This window comes from Colobus angolensis, unplaced genomic scaffold, assembly GCF_000951035.1.
Source record: "Colobus angolensis palliatus isolate OR3802 unplaced genomic scaffold, Cang.pa_1.0 Scaffold126, whole genome shotgun sequence".
NCBI classification, from domain to species: domain Eukaryota; kingdom Metazoa; phylum Chordata; class Mammalia; order Primates; family Cercopithecidae; genus Colobus; species Colobus angolensis.
In genome coordinates this window covers 5307987-5325847 of record NW_012113808.1, presented here as the reverse complement: position 1 = coordinate 5325847, position 17861 = coordinate 5307987, and the positions used below count along the sequence as shown (strand labels likewise).

General features: G+C 41.8%; 1 protein-coding gene across 6 annotated transcripts in view; it reads right to left on the bottom strand.

Moving 5' to 3' along the window:
* Positions 1–2310: 2310 nt before the first annotated feature.
* The window catches only part of PBX1 (pre-B-cell leukemia homeobox 1), a 302032-nt gene continuing 286481 nt past the window's right edge, over positions 2311–17861 (bottom strand). For 5 of the 6 annotated variants that reach the window (XM_011933346.1, XM_011933348.1, XM_011933350.1 and 2 more), the window contains one exon: positions 4066–7528. In XM_011933346.1, coding sequence (XP_011788736.1) covers positions 7436–7528 — 93 coding nt within the window. In that variant the 3' untranslated portion in view covers positions 4066–7435. Of the gene's footprint in view, positions 7529–17861 lie in introns of all 6 variants that reach the window. The other variant, XM_011933349.1, reaches the window with a different exon arrangement.

Here is a 17861-nt window from a genome sequence, read left to right as displayed (position 1 = left end):
ACCAGCCTGGCCAACATGGTGAGACCTCATCTCTACTATAATTACAAAAATTAGTTGGGCATGGTGGTGCATGCCTGTAATACCAGCTACTTGGGAGGCTGAGGCAGGAGAATCGCTTGAACCCGGGAGGCGGAGGTTGCAGTGAGCAGAGATCACATGAGATTCTGTCTCAAAAAAAAAAAATAAATAAATAAATAAAAATAAATAAATAAAATGGGGGATGTGGTGGAAGTCTAGTCTATAAGGACAGCCATGTACAAATCTATGGTTTGGGAGAAGGGGTGAGCATATGAGATTTTGTGATTTTAAGGGGTTTGACCCACACTTTACCATACTCTCTAAGATGACTGCTGGCTGCCAGAGTTGATTCTTCCAGCTAGCAGTAAACATATCGGTGTGACCCGAAGATGGGAACAAGGTGACCCTAACGTACTGCAGCTCTCCCTTCCTAATGACCATAGGCTTGGTGCTCAGGCAAGCTAGAAAACAACATTTGGAGAATGTTGGAAAAAAGGAGTTGTTTATCTCGCATTCTTACATTTCCTTAGAGGTGGAGACTTTTGTTTCCTCTACTTTGAGAGGGCAATATTGGATTGCACATCTCTGGCCCCTGTTAAATCCCTCTCTTGATCTTCTTTGTGAAAAGTAATCAAGCCAAATGTGGAATGCTGACTCTCTACTGAAAGTGTATCTAATCAATGAAACAGCTATATATGGGCTTGTCTTTTGCTCTTCCTTATCCCATCACTAGGTATGATGGAGATGGTCAGCTGTCTACAAAGTTACTGTGTGCAGTTATTCCCAGGAAGTGGCTGCCTAGCCAGGGACTACTTTTCTAATCCCCACGCCTACCCCTAACCCTTGCATTTAGGAATATGAATGGAAGGGAAGTCTTGGTCAAGGCTTTCAAGAAGTGGGTGGGCCTTCTTCACACCATTTCCCTTCTGTGGGCTAGATGTGAAAAGCTACAGATTCTTGGAGGACGGATGAGCCACAGAGTAGAAGCAGCTAGATCGCCGAATTACTTCAAAGAGAGGAAATGACCAGGGACATTTGCCTTGGGCTATACCGTAAGTGAGAAATAGCTTGTATTGCATTTGAGGCAGTATACATTTTTGGTCTATTTGTTATATCTATTTAGTACCACTCTAAGTAATACACTAGGTGGGTGAGTTAGACCCTAATTTTCCATGCAATTGGAAAAGGAAGTAATCGGAGCCTGCCTGCTCCCATAAGTATATTCCAATGTTTAGATTTGAAGAGAGAACATGAGTCCTCCATTTTGGCTTCTGGTGACGCTCACCAACTCAACATTAGCAGATAGCTGTAAACTTTGGAGGCCAGTAGGCACTTAGCTTGTCCATCAATAAAAATGATAATTTGATTCCCACAGGCTGGGGATGCTTTGATCTTGTTTCTATCGTTTAGAATTGTGATTGGGATAAGTGATTGTTACCTCAACTTTCAACACATACTCGTCTCATACAGGATCTGGACAGAGTCTCATAGGAGAGCTACAGCATGAAAATGAGAATGTAATGCACGTGATGGCCCTAGAGTGACATGTCAAAAGCCAGACAAGGAGTTCCATCCCACTCTATGGATGGGAAGATGGTGTTAAAGACTTGGGCACAGACTTAGGTGCGGAGGCCTGGTGTTCCAGCTAGAACACTGGGGACACCACATTCTGTAACATATCAAAACCTCAAAGGTCAGGAGTTCAATATGAGTGCAGACTATTGGAAGAGATGCTTCTTTGGGATGGTAGGCATAACAGATGGTAGAGATGCACATCTGTTGGGAGTAACATCTATCACACTCCTGAGAGCCTACAACTGGGTATTAGTTGTAACCTAGATTCCTTCCCCTGAAACATCTCTTGGGAACCACAATTTTCCTTATGACCAGATTACAGCAGACAAAGAGAAGAAAAGGAGAATCACTGGGCAAACAGCCATGACTTAGGAACTTAGAATTTATTATGGAAAATACTCCTGGAATTTCTTTGAACTGGTGCTTGGTGGATGGCTGCCAGTTGCAAGCAGACAAGATGGGGTGCTCTGCCCCTCTGTAATACAGCTACTGTTTACCCACAAATGATCCTTTCTTCCTTCCTTCTGATCTCCTGAGTGAAGAAGGTGGCCCATGAGGTCTCTGCCCCACCACCATGGCATGTAGACATTTCAGTGATTAGGGCAACAGTTTAGACCATCATCTACACTAATGCAGGCCTAGTTTGGGGAAAGAGAAGTTGCTAGCATGTAAGAAAAGAAATGTGCACAAAATACAAGTTTTTTGTTTTTGTTTTTGTTTTTTTTTTTTTGCAACAAAAGAAACTATTTATTTGGAATATGCATTACCAGTACAAATTAGGAGACTGTAAAACCTACACCGTGTTAGTATCATTAGAGAACACAAAAGTTCAGTTGGAATCAAAAGGGACAGAGAAGCCTGTGCTCTCACAGAAGCAGAAAAGCTTAAACTTTCAAAACCAAAACAGAGCAGAGCTTTGCAGGTTTATACTCTGAATAATAAGAAAAGGGGTGGGGCAGGGGGAGAATAAAACCAACAACCAAAGGAAAGCATTTCAAAATGAAAATGCCAAAGAAAAGAATAAGAGAGAAAAGGAGAAAAACATTGAATGTTTTATTTATTTTAACAAAAGAAAAAAAAAAGTTTACAAAAAGTAAAAGATTCCAGAAAGCTTTGAGCTAGGGATTGAAACCATAAAGGTGATGTGAAAAGCTCATCATTATTTTGTTATGACTTCAAAAGTACAAGCGCTTGGGTAGAAATATTTCCTGAAGTGTTGCTCCACAATTCTGCATTATTACTTCACTTTCCTTGCTGAAGTTCTGACCACTTTCTGAACGTAATTTGTTGAATAATGGATATTTAAAATGAAGTTTTTTCCAGATAATATGGCTTTCTTTTTTCCTCTAATAAAAACATTCCAAATCAAGCTGCCTAAGTCAGAGGTTACTAAGAGGTGTACTCTGTGAAGTAAACTTAACCTCTTAGCATTAAAACTACAGCATTGAGCCTGGCCCAGTATCTCATCAACTCTTCATCCAAAACCAGGACTCAGCTGGCAGACTGGCCCCAAACACTGCTTCCTGCATCTAGTTTACTTAGCCAATGGTGCCCATCATGCCAGCATCTCCTGCAGGACTCTTCTGGAAGAAAAGGCCTCTGTAGTTGGAAGAGGCCTCATGGAATGTAGTTAATTAGGGAGAAAGAAAACAAAGTACTTGGCTGTGACAATCAGAATCAAAAAATGGCAAAAACCTTTCCTGATAGCACAAAAAGTTCCCTTGGATTAAATTTTTTGAATTTGTAAAAGGCTAAAAGGAGAATCATGTCCCTGATTTTATTTTTCTCAGGGACCGCAGGAGTGCCACACTCTCTGGAAATGCAGGTGAGCAACGAGACATCAACATGGGCTTGATCTTTGCTTTTGGCATTAACTGAATCGTGAAGCAAAGTAGAAGAACAAGCCTACTTATTCTTACTACTCTGCCATGTCACCTTTTCACATCACCTTGTATACATATTGAAGAAAAACAGCAAGATCATAATCCTGACAATTAAAAAAAGCCCCCCCCACCAATAAACAAACCAAAAATAACACAAAACAAAACATTTTTTTTTGTATTTTTAAGAGCAAGAATAAAGAAAAGAAAAGAATTTACTTCTGGGTCTCAAAGTTAATAAACATAATAATGTGTTAGGTTGTACCTATTATGCTCACTATTCCAACCTTTTTTTTTTTTTTAGTTTACAAAATGAATTACTGCCACTTTTAAACATTGTGAAACAAGAAATGGATGTGCACAACTCGACACTTTTCTAGCATTCTTGAACTAATTCACAAATGCAAGAAAATAAAAGAAAAATGAGGGAAATGATGAATGTAGGTAGTTTGGTGTTAAAAACTAATGCAGGAATGATGCGCATTGTCACAGAAAGAAGAAGGGAAATTCCCCATCCTGTTTTGCGTGCTATGAGGGTCATTTTTTAAATTTTTATTATAAACACTATTAAATTCAGACCGCTTTTTTGGTTTTTTTTTTTCTTTATCTGAATATACAAGAACATTCATTATCAAATGTTCATCATCAATACTACAAAGAACGAGACACAAGTCGCAAGAAACAATGGAAAATGTTAATAAAGCTGAAAGAATCGTTGAGTATTTTTTTGTTTTTTTTTAAAGTTTTTTTTAAATTTGAGTTTCTGTAGTTTCATCTTTTTTGGTATCGAAGTCAGGTTTTTCTGGGCAGAAAAACAAAAAGCAGAAGGAAGGAGAGAGAGAGAGAAAGATGTGTGAGAAAAGGCAACCAGCAAATAAAGAACCACCACCATAGCAAAATAAAACATAAATTGAAAGAAGGTGCCACTCGGCAAATGTACTGCACGGGCGTCAATTCCACGCCAGGGGGAGGAGGAATTAGGGATGAAAAGGAGGAGATAATGAAGAGTTACAAGGTGGGCAAACCCAGGGTCTAGTATCATTTCTCAGGGGAAATTCGCTGTCGGGGAAAATGGAGCACTCCCACATCTATTAGAAAATGAAGAAATCCTGGGGTGCATCTTGGTATCTGTAGGACTGGCCTAATGTAAATTCCCAGGAAGCTGTGTTTCCAGAGGCATGCTCTTTCCAAACCCATCCTGCTGCTCTCAGTGCTCTCCTGCTTCGCCTAATGTGGACAGATCTCACGGATGCCACGATGGATGTCGGAAGTGATAGTGGGCTTGCAGGGGGTGCTAGGGGGGAGGTGCTGGGTGTAGAGAAGACTAAGTGAAGTGCTGTTTGGGGAAAATGCTCTGAAAAGTGATCATCAGTGCAAACTACTGCCCGGAGAGAAACTGCCTGTGCAAATGTAGCACTGCTCTGATATTTTGCATTAACTTAACACGGTAATCATTTCAAGCCACATCTGGAGTCACTCTTCTTGTTTCCAAGAGAACCCTTTCGTCTCTCTTTCGTACTTTGCCCTAAGTCAAGCAAATGTGATTCAACCATGTTCTTGTGTGGGTACTTTCATTACATTCCTGCCACTAAGTTGTCCACTGATTCTAATCACTATGAAGTTGTCACAAAAATGCTCCTTCTAGGCATCTGTTCTAATTAAGGCAGAAGTTAGTAGACACATCCTTTCTAGCGCCTTTTAGTCATCAAGGCATAATCTCATTTTGCTAAATATTTAGCTTTTGCATTTCCTTCAAATACATATTCCCTCAAGTTTCTTCAGAGGCAGCCTCTGCTCCCCTGAGCACACAGAGAGTGTTTTCTATTCATGACTGTAGTGCCATGCAGAATTTCCATGTCCTTGTTAGCTGCCCATTCTCACCCCTCAGGGTCTCATACTTCTCCCTGGAAGCCTCCCAAGCAGTCAATGTGACAGGGACCAAGTATGTACGAGGCAACCTATTGGGTTCAAGTGCACACGAAGTGAACCAGGGCCTATTTTTCTAGTTTGAAAGTTTTTCTTTATCCTAAGAAACCAGACAGACCAAAACCAAGAAGATCAACAAAAACTCTTATCTTTGTCATCATGGTGATGACGTCAAGGTACTGATATTAACCAGAAGTTACAACAAGAAAACCATTTATTGTCCCTAGATGGCATGAACCCATTTATTTCAGGGACATTACTTCCCCTGACTTCGCATTTACAGATTGAATATGAATAAAATCAATTTCTTCAGTCTCTCACAAGCCTCTTAATAAGCCAGGCATAACAGTTCCCATCTCACAGATGAAGAAAATGAGGCACCAAAAGATTTGACCACCTCCCACTTAATCAAGTGATACAGGTGCCATCTTTATATCTTTATAGCTGGTAGGGTTGGCTATGAAGATGGTGAGCTCAGGGTACTTTTGAGAATAGCTTTCATGTACATGCTATTTTCTCATGTATTTTTAGTACATGCTGTGTTCCCAGGGAAGAAAACTCACTGTGATGATTTCATTGAAAACATTATCTTCCCTTTCCCCATGATTCTCAGGTCCTCAAATGAAGCTAGCAAAAGTTCCCATGAGCCACGTTCTTATACAACTCTTTCCTCCAGAGCAATAGGTCAGGACCAAGAACATAGTGTGCTATAACATTTTGGAAAATTAATACAGTGTGCCTAATATAAAACAAAAAACGAAACAGAACCAAGTCCATTGTATGTGGCTCCCTGAGTGCTCCAGAGGGTGGGAACAAGAGTAGTTTACACTGGAAACCTGGTCTTCCTCAAGATCAGGTCCTGTGTATGCCATTCTGGTAAGTGCACGCTAGTGGGCCTGCAGGTCCTGGAAGCCACAGACACATACTGCTTCTCTCTGTCAGTGACCTTCACTTAGAGTCACTAATTCCCTCTCTCGGGCTCATAAAGTATAGTGCTACGGTTATTAATGCAGGTAACCGTATATGGCATCTTGGGAAAGTGAAGATGTGAGATGGTGCATGTGCCTACATGTGCATGAATGTATGTGTCTATGAAGGCATAGTTGAGGTTGAAGGGTTTCAAGATAAGAACTTTCTACTCCTTACTGATGCATTCATCACCATGCCTAACTCAGGCCCAGTTTTGTAGTAGGTTCTAAATATTGCTTTCTGAGTGTTAAATGGTCTCCAAAGACTGTGCCTCTGAAACTGAGAGCTGTTGATAGCAGGATAAGAAAGACTGTAGGAATTCTCCACCTGCTGTTCCCATGTCCTTCCCTGCTGCCTGACTTCCTGCCTGGGAACCAACCTAGCGGAGATGAAAATGAAAAACATGGCACCTTTAGAATCCCAGCTATGACAGTCCCCAGCGAATAGCTGGGACTGGGAAGGAAGAGGAGGAAAGTGTTCCAATCAGTACTGTCCCCAGGGAGGAAAAGCAAGAGGAAGCAGGGAGGCCTGGAATGAGGAGGGCAATGTGGCGTATTCCTGCTAAGAGGTAGTGAGAGTAATAAGAGAAACAGAGAAGGACTGCCTGTTAACATAGGGACTCAGGGATCCGAGTGAGGTAAATTTGGCTCCTCAAACCACCAGCATGAAAACGTACAAACACTTTTATTATTTTCTTTGTAATTTTTTTCCTCTTTAAATTCATCTAATTGTTGAAAATATCCTTCAGTGATATGAGAGAGGACGGGGACCCCGGGAGTCTAGGACAGAGGCACAGGGATAGGGAAGATGACGAAAACCAGGCTGACAGCTGGAGGCAGGGAAGGGTGGCTTCTACCCAGAAAAAAAAAAAAAGGGAAGAGAGTATAAAGAAGTGTCCAGATTGGCTGAAATAGCATCCCAAAGAAGAGAAGAGAAGGAGACTCTTATTGTGTTTGCTGATTGCTTCGACCTCCAGTCTGACCGCTTCAGCGTTGGGAGAGAAACCCTCCCTCCTGCCCCTGCCCCAACTGGGGCACAGGGTCAGCCGGGATGCGATTGCTGGGAGATCAGTTGGAGGTATCAGAGTGAACACTGCCAGGGCCTTCTGTAGGGGAGGTCACTGATGAAGGGGTAGTAGCATCCTGCCAACCTCCATTAGCCTAGAAGGGAAAAAGGGAGAGAAGTCAGTCCTCTGAGATTGGGTGGCTGTTTTCAGCAGACAATGACAATGAGGCAACTTGTGTAAAGGGCCTACCACAGTGCCGGACACATAGAGACACTCATCAAATGGGCAACTATTACTGTAAGTGATAATATTCCCCCCACCCTCAAATAAGTTTGGGTTCTCCCAGTGAGCCTCTGGATACGATGTTAATACCTCCCACTAGTATGATGTGTTTATACTTCTCAAAGACTCTGTAATTAAGTCCCAGCCAGCAGTGAAATGACAGCTGTCCTGCAGGTCAAGAGACTCAAGGTTTTGGTTCTGACTCTGGCAACAACTAGCTAATGTCGATGGTAAAGCACCTTCACCTATTTGACCTTAGTCTTCCTTTTTGAAAAATAAGAAGGTTGGCTCAAATGCTTTCTAGGATTCTTTCTGGCTCTGGATGTCCCATATACTTACGGGATTCCAGCTACCTATTCTACACAAGGTTCTACACTAGATGCTCATGGGTATATAATGGTGAGTGAGATGTAGTTCATGTCCTCAAGGAGGGAGATAAGCCCACGAATGAACTATAAATCAAGGCAGAACCTAATAAATGGTAGAGTCCCATTGTTATGAAGTTTCAAATGAAAACAATATCACTTTTTGTTGCAACATCAGGAAATACTTCATAGAGGGAGCACTCTTTGAGGTGAGCTTTGAAAAGTACAGAGGGTAATTCAGGTGACTATAACAGATACAACAATGGTGCCAAGGCCATAAGGACTGATCAGTGTGAATATATCCAGAGAGGTGGTGAGATGAGAAGGTATAGGCTTGATCTATATTTGGAGATCATTTTTATAAGACTCTAGATCCAGGAGCATCCCAACAATAAAACTGTTGAAACCGTTCTAAAAAAAATCTGTTTAGTAACTACTCCTTTCAAAAAAATTCCAGCACTAAAATAGTTGAAGAATGCTATGCTATAGTGGTTAATTTGTGATGCATAATTCATGATTGCTTATGTTTTAAAGCACTGAAATATAAGTGTGCTAAAATGCCTTTCCCCCCTTCAATTACTGTGTTCCTTTGGAGTTCATGTTGAACAGATCCGGTCTGAGACATCTCTGGTAAAATGATTTCTATTGTACTATCCTCTCATTCTCTGAAAAATCTGGGGGAGATGGGGCAGGTATTATTGTTGCTGTTCGGGAGGGATCGCCACTTCAACTCTTGCATACTCCATGGCACCTGGAGAGTGCCTGGCACTTGATAGGTGCTAGAAATGTCCGTTCCCATTTTATACATAAGAGAGCAGAGGTGCAAGAGAAAAGCAGGTGTCCTGGTTCATGACTGAGCACACAGGCCTCGAGACCTTTGAATCAGGCTCCATTTTCTCTGCGCTTTTCATCTGCTTGGCTTTCTTTATCATTGGTTCACCCATATGATGCTCCAATTTTCCCAGAAAGCCAGGCTTTAACTTCAAAGCAGCTCCCACCAGTTACTTCAGCATCACGGTAGGTTTTGTTCACACCTCACTGAGAAGCAGTTCTGGATACTAAGAGGGCATCCTGAGCAATGCCAAGAACAGTGCTCCCCAGTCGCGGGTCAGCGAATAACTGCTCTCAAGTTCCAATCTCCCATCTCCTAATCCAGTCAAGTCTCTCCTCTCGCTCCTTTCCTCTGTTGAAGGACATTTCCCCTGCTGTTCGTGATAAAGAGATTAGACAGAGAACAATAAGGAGGAAAAGAATTCTTTCTTTCATCACAGAAAGCTTCTCCAACTTTTGGGGGCAAAGACTCTGTAGTATAACCAGAATCAAGAGCAGAATTAATTCAGATTCCTAATGCAAGTCTGTCACGGGGGTGATAATACTGTAGCTCCCGTCCCAACCAAGAATATAGATTCTGGTGCCATTTTAGGCTAAGAGTGGCGGTTATGTTTATTTTTCCCAAAGAAGATCCTTTAATGTCATTTTTAAAAATAAAAATAAGATATACTTTCTCTATAATATTTGGGAAATAAGAAAGCATAAAAAACAAAATATAGAGCATGCACCCATAATCCTGCTACTTGGGGAAAATTATTCAGCTTTGATTACACATATAATTACTTTGGTATCTGTTTCTCCTACTCATTTTTATATGTGAATGTTCACCAGATAGATATTTAGATAGATAGATAAGTAGATAGACAGGTAGATAGGTAGGTAGGTAGGTAGGTAGACAGACAGACAGATAGACAGACAGGCAGGTAGGAGTGTATCTGTGGGGGCAGAAGGTAGGGGTTCTACTTTTTAGAAGAAGCATGTCACACTGGGGAATGCAGCAGGTTCCCGAGATAAGAAAATCTGGATTTCCAAAGCACAAAGATATTTGGAAACAAAGTGTTTCAGGAATAAAAATGACGCAGCAGTACAGAAATTTAAGAAAACATGACAGAAGATTTTAAGTACAGTGTCATGAAGTAGAGTAAAATTCTGGTAAAAAAAGAAAAAAGGCATGTATCTTAGAGTCAACCTGGTATAAAAGAAGCAGATAAGGAAGCTTTATGAAAGCAGTGAGCATACATGTCATAGAACATGGAACAATGGAGTTCTATTACATTGCTCACAAATCACCACTCTAACTGTCATTTAGCCATGCCATAATTCCATTAAGATAACAATAAGTGGCGCAAAAAATGAAGCCATTAGTAAAGAAAATTAGTTCTGTGGTGTTTCATTAACAAGGAATTGACAAGGCATTCTATATTGCCCAGAAGGTTCTGGGAGACTTCTTGAGTCATCCCAGACCTGAAATAAATCAAACAGTAAAAATTTGATCTCTTTTCTTTAAAAAGTTCTGTTTTCTCAGACCAGTGTGTAAGATGTCAGGGAGTACAGAGAACCCACAGATGGTAGAAAGAGGAATTATTTCAAGCTAATATCAAAACCAGCATTATGTTATTCTAGTTGACCTAATGAAGAATATATAAAACCTTCTAGCTAAAAGAAATACATTTAAAAAACCCTCTTTCATTCCCGTTTTTTCTACTCTCCCTCCAACCATAAACATTCACACAGATACACACACACATGCACACACACACACACACACCCCCCCTCAGATTTGGTGACTATCCATCCCAGTTTGCCCAGGACTTTCCCATGTTAGTATCTAAAGTCTCAGATCCCAGTAGACCTCTATGGCCTGGGCAAAATGAGACTGCTGACCACCCTGTTCCAGGATATGCCAGCTATGACCTCCCACTTCTCACCAAATTTAGGACATTATAGCCTGTAGGGTTTAAATTAGAGAAACACAAATACTTTTTAGAAGAAGCATGTCACGCTGGGGAATGTGGAAGAATTCTTTTCTCTAGAGGTGCTTTATAGGAGGGTATATTACTTGCTGCTGTTACTGCCAAAACCATCATAAGATAGAAACTGCGAGCAAACTCAACTCAACCGGGTTTCCTGTAAATCACTTCGGCTGTTTCAGCTGTATCATTCTAGCTTTAATGTAAGACGTTCAGAGGCTGCACCGTCTTGGGAAACAGCTGACCTCGCTTACTGCCACGTTAACCCTGGGGAGCAATTCCTTCCCTCTTCCTCGACTGTGGGTGAATATTAAGTAGGAAACTCCGCCTTTGTGTGTTTATTTATCTCTGGGCACAGTAAGAGGAGAGGATGCTTTCATTAACAACTGTGCGGGGGTTGGGGGGTGGAAAATAAGACTTTTATTTTTATTGTTTTCTGCACCTCAGCTTCCCTCTCTACATTCTGATGCAGACAATTCTTTGTAATGAACACATTCTTGGAAATGCTAATGTCATAAACCATACTGAGGGGTCACAGGGTGGGAGGTAAAATCTGCAGAACCAAAGGTACCCTTTTAATTGCTAAAAACGTTTCAACGGAAGAGTGTCTACATTTGCACTCAGTTTTATATAGGTAATTCTGTGGCCTGTGATGCAACACCTGGGAAGTGTGACCCAACGTAACTTTTCATTCTACCAGATGAAGCCTAAGCCAGCAGAGCAGGCTCAACCTGGAGCTCACGAAGAGAGAAGCTCATAGAATATAAAACGAGGACAAAATACAGCAGGTTCCCAAGATAAGAAAATCTGGATTTCCAAAACACAAAGATATTTGGAAACAAAGTATTTCAGGAATAAAAATGACTATTTCCTCTATGGTCTACCCTAAAGAATTTGGCACATAATTTGCTATACATCAAATTTTGCTAGAACTTCATCTAAAACATGCCTGTCTGAGGAGGCAGAGGGAGCTAGCTATTGAGCCAAGGATGGGGCAATGGCACATGAGAAAACCCACATGGTTTCTCCTGATAGGACACGTGACACAGAATTGCAACCCAAACCCTGCCTTTTCTCTACCACCATCCTTGAACCAGAACGGGGGCCACAGGTAGTTGCCTCTCCCTCCCTGTTGTGGATCCAGTACTGCTTTTAGCCCAGAGCAGTGGCTGCTGGGCTGAGAACCACCTGCCCCATCTCCTCTTTTTCCCACTCTTCCTCTGCGCTTACCTTAGCAGCACACAGTTGATGCAGAGAATTCATCACCTGATGTGACAGCCCAAGCAAGCCTGGCACTAAGAAACTCTCATTTGCAACCCAGAAATACACTGAGGTGCCACAAACCGGCTGAAGTCAGCACAGAGTGGAGCTAGATCTGCATATGGGCCAGATGCCATTACTAGAGATGCCTTCAGCGTGGGTGAGGAGCTGTACGTGCTCCAGCCCCTCAATCACCCAGTCACTGTTGGGGCCGGCCAGAAAGAAAAACAAAGAGACACGGATGCATCCTCTTTCCCTCTCTATGCAAACACACACAGAGCCACTATCTATCAGGGAGATATCAGCTCACATAGTAGAGGTCACATCCTAGATTCATCATTCTTTTATCAAGCTAGAAGAAATATGTCTTCCTGATATGCTTAACACTTTCCCAAGATTACACAGAGAGCACTTTGAAAAGATGCTATTGGAAAGCCCCCGTAGGGATGTCAAAAGATTCAAAATTTCCTGGGGAATTTTACAGTGGAAAACAGATCCAGGTCCGGTCTGGGTATTCCTCCAGTCCTATCTCTAGCTGCCACCAGAGCTATCTTTCAAAAGTGTCATTCTGTGCATGTCCTCTCCCTGTTGAAACCTTCAAAGGCTACCCTTTGGCCTCAAGATGAGGTTCAATGTCCTCAGCAGGCCCGCAACAGCCTTGATCTTGCTTACTTCCCATATCAACACAAGTATTTACATTCCCATGAATTTCCCACGACAGAGCAGCCACCTCACGTCTGCTTCATTCCCCTTGAATGCCGCGCCCTCACTCCTCCAATTACATTGCACTCACACCTTGGCTGCTTTGTAAGACTGAATTTGAGTATCTTTGCACATCCATCTGTCCCCTGGCCATATTTTTTGTTTCTTCCTCCCGCAGGCCCCCAGTTCTATGTATGTGCCTCTATCACAGCACGTGTGCTGCTGTATTGCGTGTTTTCCTTCACATGTCGGTTTCACCTACCTGACCATAAAAGCAAGGCTGTGGGATTTATCTTTTATTCCCAAGTGCCCACCACAGTGCCTGACACAGCACCGATTTGATAAATGTTTCTTGGAGAGGCATAAGACGAAGTAAAGAAACACTTAGTGGCACTGTGACATCCATCCCCCAACATGAGCATGGAGAGACATGTGGCATCAGATCCCTGACCTCCATAATTCAATCCAACTATATGTAAATAGCTGTGTACAAATATTCAAAAGACAGAGCAGAAGCACCGTCAAGTTTCTGGGTAACTTTAATATTCAGGCGGTGAACGTTTCTCTTACTAAATTGGCATCAGGGAGACATGGTGCTTCATAGCTTATCCCAAACAAGCGACGATAATTAATATTTATACTATTTTGTTTTGCGTTTAGAGAAAGCAATTGAGAAAGACACTGGAACCTGACTGTTGCAGTACCACAGCTTAGCACACCGTCTTAACAAGGAGTGTTCTCCAGAAAGGCACAAGGAGAACGGAGACAACCCACACTGCGCCTGTATCCCAGTTACCACCCTGAGCACAGTGGGAACTGAAAAATGCAAAACAGACATTGTCTCCTAATGGCCTGTTGCATCCTTGAGCCCCTGTCTTTTCTCTCTCTGGTGTGAGACCCATATTCAGATTCAGCTTCCCTCTTAGGATCTAGGAATGACACTGCCGGATAAAATATGGGATGCCCTGTTACATTGTAATTTTGTAAGTATATCCCGTGCAGTGTTTCCATTTGATAAATCTGGTAACCCTATCTGGGAATAACATGTGCTCTCAGACAGAAGAAATTTTATTCTGGCCTAGTTTGGTATCATAGGTAACTCAGAATCAATTTTGCCACTTGTCTTACTTGGACATTTTGCATCACTATGTTCATACAGGAACTTCTTTCTTGTGGTTGAGACCATCTCTACCAAGCTTATGCCTAGCTTTGCTTAATTTTCTGCTATTTATTACAGTTCCTTAAAGACGGAGAAAGTGACTTGTTCTTGTTATTGGAATGTTGCTCCGGAACCTCAGCTCACCAACTACTACTACCTGCCATCATACTTCCCAGAAGTCAATCCTCTGCTCGGATTTCCTCATGCTGCTGGCTCTAGGATTCCTGTTTCCACGGTCCTTTGACTGCTAGAGTATCCTCTCTAATTGCCACCTGCCACTAGGTCAGCCCCTGGTGGCTTCACATCAATGCCACACCACCACACACCTCTCTTGTCTGGCTCCCATCAAGCCTCTTCAACCCTGAGATCTTGTTTATAGGTTTCTATGTTCAGAAAGATTAGCAGTGCAATCAGCCATTCCTGGTGGAGAATAGAAATCCTTGCTGCAAAGACTTCTATAGTTTACGCTGCCACAAAGAAATAATTTTTCATTGTCAAAGTGAGAATTCTTCCTTTACTGTACAGAGAAGTCAAGAGAGGGGACTTTCTGCCTTTGCCTGTCTATCTCCTCTGGTCTCTACAAATCCATGTTATCTTTCAAGGCCTAGCTTGAGAGTCACCTCCTTCTGGCAGGTTTCTTCAAGGCATACATCACCCACGCCTCTAGCCTCTAATATCACTGACTTACTGATCCTTCATTTTGACATTTAAAACTACGTGCAACTTTTATTTATCATTTAAAATCTCTAAGTGCACACCATATGTTTTTGGCTGTAATCACTTAGTTTTTAATTATGTAAATATGTACTCAGTGGCCACTTGTGCTACATACTGGGTATACAGTGGTTGATAAAATAAGCTAAAAAAAAATCTCGTTTCTGCTCTCAAGGAGTTTACTGTTTTGCGGGAAATAGACATTTGCTATATTATCAAAATAATGTATATAGATTCTAGATGGTAATAAGCACTAGGAGACAGTACAAAAGAGGGACCTCACTTGGGCTTATGGAAAATCAGCCTGAAGGTAAACAGAAAACAGACAAGTCAAGAGTGGGGCAAAGAGAAGCCTTTCCAGAGTCTCCAAGGGATTCAAAGAAGGCCAGAAAAAATGGAACAGAGGAGCACAGTGGTGAGTGAAGCAAGATAGGACCGGAGAGGAGAGGACTCAGCCATGCCTAGACTTGCAGGCTACATGAAGGGCTTTGATATGTATCCTCAATGAGATGGTAAATCATTCAACAACAAGCCATTATAGGACCAGGCTCATGTTTGACACAGCAGCTGCTCAATTAAGCACTTGGTCGAACGGATGGAGAAATGACGCCTTTGAAGCCTTCCCTTGGTGTCTCATTCCTGTGAGTACTGGATGGCTTGGCTGCAGGTGCCCAGCATAACTGCACAGCTATAAGGAATTGTTACAGGTACATCTCTTGCTCTGGATCACAAATATATAATGGCACATAAATCTAGTGTGAACTCTTAGTCCTTCTTCTCAGGAGAGAAAACTAGATCTCAGAACCCAGGATTTGCCAGACTTAGTATCCACCGCCTGCTACTGCTTTTTGGACGTTTCAATTTTCAAAAGCTGGGGCTGTGGGACAATGTGTGGGTTCCACATGCAGAGCATGGCTACTTGGGATGCTCACAGCTAAAGGCAGCTGACTCGTGCTCTTCAGTTTACCTTTGGGAATCCCTGTGTTGTTTACTAAGATGCTAGAACATTTGAACCACAAGACTGGCCTCAGAAAAGTCCAGGGATTCTAGTATCTCCTGCTACTCAGCAACAATCCACCTCAACAAATTTGGTTTTGAACAAGACAAGCTCTGCTCCTCCAGGGCTATGCTTCTGAGGCTCTACCATGGGTGGCGCCATTTTGCCAGTGAATATGGCTTAACTTACACTGGCAAGGCAGAGTTCTGGTCTAAGACCTAAGAGGAAGATGGCATATCTGATCCATGTTCACACGGTAAGAAAACAAACTCCCTCATTACAAGTTACTACCTTGAATTTCATCTTGCATGCACACTAACTGCTAAGCGGTGCTCAGTCACCAACTGGAAGATCCCATCAACTGTAGCGTCATCATAGTGTGCCCTCTTGCCAACATCCTAATGCCACATTATTAAAGTGCGCTTGTGTAATACATCAACTCTGAGATCAAGATCTACTCTGGCTCCTTCTTAGCTTTATTCTTTTCTAATGAATCTGTTGTGAAGATTCAGGATTAATACTGCCATATAAGGTATCTGAGACACGGGGTGGTTTTAGTTGAGCCTCTCCATAACTCATACAGTATAGGAGATAGTGTGCATTTCCAGGTTTTGGATTGAGCTGCTTTCCCATTTCTGTTAAAAGTACAAATAGGACAGTTAAACATAATATGTTCATGTCTTACAGACTTAAGGAGTCCTTAGGCTAAATGAACATACAAGAGGCTAAAGCTTGAAGTTTGATTTTATTTAATTTTCCAAAGGCTATCCTGATCTCCTGGCAAAGAAAAGTAAACTCAGCTTGATTTTAGCTAAACAAAGGTGTCTTAGTGCAGAGAATTCTATTTATATCTGAATAAATAACCTCTACCCTCACAACTGCAAAAACCAAAACACAAACACACTTCCACACATCAACAAACAGCATTCGAAAACATGCATAATTTCTATATTTATTATATTCACGTAGAGCTGATACACATTTTGAATGTACCCATAGTACCTAAAGAATAGAGACAGACACACAGATGCTACTTATGCTAGAAAAGAGTAGCTACGTAAGACAAGGCAGTTATGCTCCCTCATAAAGCTAACCCTAGATAACTCAAGTAAGGGTATTCTTTTTCCTTTTTAAACTCTCAATATAAATTATCTGATTGGCTGACCATATACAGCCCTGAATTCTTCATTTCATTTTTATAATCTTTGATTTTGCTTTGGCTTTGTTGACAAGGCTATTATTTACTAAGGGTACACACAGAGATTATTCACTAAGGGTACACATAGAGATGTGTATTACTAAGGGTATACACATCTTAACGGTGAATGGTGGCTACACATGAAATACACACACAGCCAGTATGTGTGAACCTGCCTTTGTGGGGTAAATCTTGAGGCTATTTACCATCACACAGGAAGCTAAATCCCTTACACTTTTCTGACCATCCAAGAGACAGCAATTACCCCAGATTATCAGACCAACAATGACATGCCGTGTAAAGAGAGACACTGAGCCAACTCCACATCCCAAAGACTGGCATATTCAAGTACACTTAGGACATTAATAGCAATTTACGTGCCATCACTGAGACAAAGCCACAAAGGCTCCGTTGGCAGCCTCTTATTTTGAAGCCTATTATTTGTGGGAGTTACAGGCTATAATCACAACAGAAACTTTCAAAACCCTTATCTCCGTGACGCACCAAATCTATTTCAGAGCCATAATTGCTATGTCACCAGAGAGTTTGCTGCTTAATGCACTCAAATGCCATTTAGTGTTTGCAGGGTCATTACAGCTAACAGAAGGGTTGGGGGGGATATAGTGGGAAGCAGGCCCGGGCTTGGGGGTGGGGGATGCAGACAGAAAATGTTGACAAGAATGTACAAGAACGGGGTGCTAGTGTCCATTGTGCCAAATCTACTGATGGGAGGATATTGTTGTTTTTAAAATTCTATTTACTGATGAAATGAAAACAAGAGCTTGAAAACAATCTATGTGCTCAAGAATTTTGAACTCACTTGACACCACCCTAGAGATATTCAGGGGATGCTGGCGGACATCCTCTTTTATTCTGAAATTCTCATCCAAGTGAAAGGGGGTTTGATTTTTTGAAATTTTAATTTTTTCCTTTTAAAGAGTCCCAGAATTTCTGCAGTATAAATCTTCCACCTGTACTCTGCACTCAGGAGTCTGCTTTGGCTTTTCTG